The sequence below is a fragment of the Geospiza fortis genome, unplaced genomic scaffold, assembly GCF_000277835.1.
Source record: "Geospiza fortis unplaced genomic scaffold, GeoFor_1.0 scaffold353, whole genome shotgun sequence".
NCBI lineage: Eukaryota > Metazoa > Chordata > Aves > Passeriformes > Thraupidae > Geospiza > Geospiza fortis.
Window position 1 is genome coordinate 79,163 of NW_005054473.1, and position 2,780 is coordinate 81,942.

Genomic DNA, 2,780 nt, shown 5'->3' on the forward strand with positions numbered 1-2,780 from the left:
AGCAGGGAGCTTGCAGAGAGCTCCTCCCGCCACAGCACAGCCCAGGAGCACGGCACAGAAACTCACAAAGGCAGCCCTGCTACCTCGGAGTAACCTCCCCAAAGGGAGGCTTTCAGTTCACTCTGGCAAATCCAATTCCATCCGCAGATATCTGTCCACCCATCAATACTGTTTTCCCATGCCCAGGACCTGGGATACAGCTCCCTGGCTGGAATGCTTCCAGGATGTTGCCACCCTTGATTCCACAGAATCACAGAATGGTTTGGGTTGGGAGGGACATAAAGGTTACCCAGTCCCAGCCCTTGCCACGGGCAGGGACACCTTCCACTGTCCCAGGCTGCTCAAAGCCTCGTCCAACCTGGCCTTGGACACTGCCAGGGATGGGACATCCATAACCTCTCTGGGCATCTTGTGCCAGTGCACATCCCTTCACAGGGAAGACTTTCTTCCCAATACCCGATCTACACCTATCCATTCTCAGGTTCAAAATTTCTAATGTGACATTACAAACCCAGCACAAGGTAAAGCACAATCCTGACATCAGCATCTCCATCTGCTCCAGACAGGTGCTAGAGTACCTCAGTACCATCCAAGAGAAGTCTGGAAATCTACACCAGGGAATCCACTGGTGTCAGAAGGTTTCTTTTGTACAGTAGGGGCTCACTGGGCCACAAATGAATCAACATTGCATCTTCAGCTGTGACTGGGGGCTAAGGAGGCTCTGGAATTATTTACATGAAGCCAAGGAGCAAACAGACACCTGCACTTTTTTAGGAGATTCACTCCTGATGGAAGAACCTGAAATGGCTCTGTTTTACCAAGATTCAGCTGCACCACCTCTGATCTCAAGATTTCAGGGGAATGTGTGGCAAGGATCTGACTCAGCCAGATGCAACCAGCTGGGGAAGAACCTGTCTGTACTCACCGTGCCAAGCACGTGGCAAAAGCAGACTCTGGCACGTGGGGCCCCCACACTGGCAGGAGCCCATTGCACTTGGTGTTGGCATTTTGCAGGGCTGCACTCTCCCACTCCTCACGGCCCCGAGCAAGTCTGCACAAAGAGACAGAGCACACCAGGCAAGTCAGGAGGATGCAAGCTTTTGTCTAAGGAAACATCCCAAAAATAACAATTCCACAGCTTCTCTTAGTGCTGGACCTGGCAGAGCCCAGGCCTGAGCAGTGTTAAAGCAGACCCTGAGGGAGAAGCCCTGCAAACGATCAACAACCCAGCCCACCCCACCTGAGTCCCACAGCCATCCCAAACCTCCTGGAAAGGCCTCCAGCCCAGGCTGTGGGGCTGTGGGCACACGTACCTGACAGCTGCCAGGTGGCAGTCGTAGTGCACGATGTTGAAGTGGGACACGGTGCTGTAGCCCTGCTGCTTGCGGGGCTTGTTCTCAAACTCCTCGAGCGCCACGCGCTTGGTGAAGGTGTAAATCCCCAGCACCTTGGTGGGCTGCAAGGACACACAGCTGCCTTAGCAAGCACTCAGCTCTGCAGCAGGACACATCTCCTGCTCCTTCCATCCCACAGCTGCCTTAGCAAACACTCAGCTCTGCAACTCATCTCCTGCTCCTTCCACCCCACAGCTGCCTTAGCAAGCACTCACCTCTGCAGCAGGGCACATCTCCTGCTCTTTCCACCCCACAGCTGCCTCAGCAAGCACTGCAACTCATCTCCTGCTCTTTCCACACCACACACTGAATTGAACCTCTCCCAGTCCCAACCATGTGGTATTCACATACTCTTTGAACAGAGAGAGACAATTCTCTCTCCCAAGATCTTTCCTGGGGAAGGCAGTGAGAAAGCTCAGAGAAAGAAGAAAACAATTCTTATCTTCACTTGCTGCATCTGTTGTTTGGCACATGTGGAATGTGTTATGCAGATTGTTTGCTGAAAAGGGAGTTGTTAATTGGACACTGGTGATGGTTGTTTTGACTGATTGACCAATTAGGTCAAAGCTGTGTCGTGACTGTCGGAAAAGGTCACAGGTTTTTAGTATAGTATTAGTATGGTATGTAGTATAATATAATATAGCTTAATAAAGCATTTGTTCAACCTTCTGAATCATAGAGTCAGAGCATGTTATTCCCCCTTTCAGGGTTCCTTGCATCAACACCGACCTCAAACTTAAACTGGTCCTCCGTTTTTCCAGCTTTCACTGAAAGCACACTTCACTTCCCAGCCACGTCTGGAATTACTGATCTCAAGAACCAACCTGAGACTTCCTGATCTGCCAGTACCAGCACTTGTGCAACCAGATACTGGCAAGTCCCCTTAGGAGCTGAGAGGGCTCTGAAAATGTGTCTCCTTTCACCTGGAACTTCAACCTGCCATCACCATTACCTGGAACTCCTAGCTCCCACTACCTGGAACTCCTAGCTCCCACTACCTGGAACTCTTAGCTCCCACTACCTGGAACCCTTAGCTCCCACTACCTGGAACTCTTAGCTCCCACTACCTGGAACTTTTAGCTCCCACTATGCAGAACTCCTAGCTCCCACTACCTGGAACTTGTATCCCTCCCGGCAGATGCAGCAGGTCAGTCCTGGCTCCTCTATCAGCTCCTCCATCTGTTTAAGCAGCGCAGTCTTGGTCACCACCTGGCCCTTCTCATTTGTCTGGAAGAGAGAAAAGCTCAAGCAGGTTAAAAACAATGACAAACCACACCATGCCCAGCACTGGCACTGGAATGCCCATCCCATCTCCCAGCAGCTCTGTTCCCTCCTGGCAGCACCAGGCAAACGGGGGGGCTGGAGCTCTGCAATATAAATCAATAA

General features: G+C 51.5%; 1 protein-coding gene across 1 annotated transcript in view; it reads right to left on the minus strand.

Annotated features, from left to right (window-relative positions):
• Positions 1-2,780, minus strand: part of UBR4 (ubiquitin protein ligase E3 component n-recognin 4) — an 84,923-nt gene that overhangs the window by 8,973 nt on the left and 73,170 nt on the right. Inside the window, 4 exon segments of the mRNA XM_031062929.1 lie at positions 587-608; positions 926-1,051; positions 1,314-1,456; positions 2,508-2,621. Coding sequence (XP_030918789.1) covers positions 587-608; positions 926-1,051; positions 1,314-1,456; positions 2,508-2,621 — 405 coding nt within the window.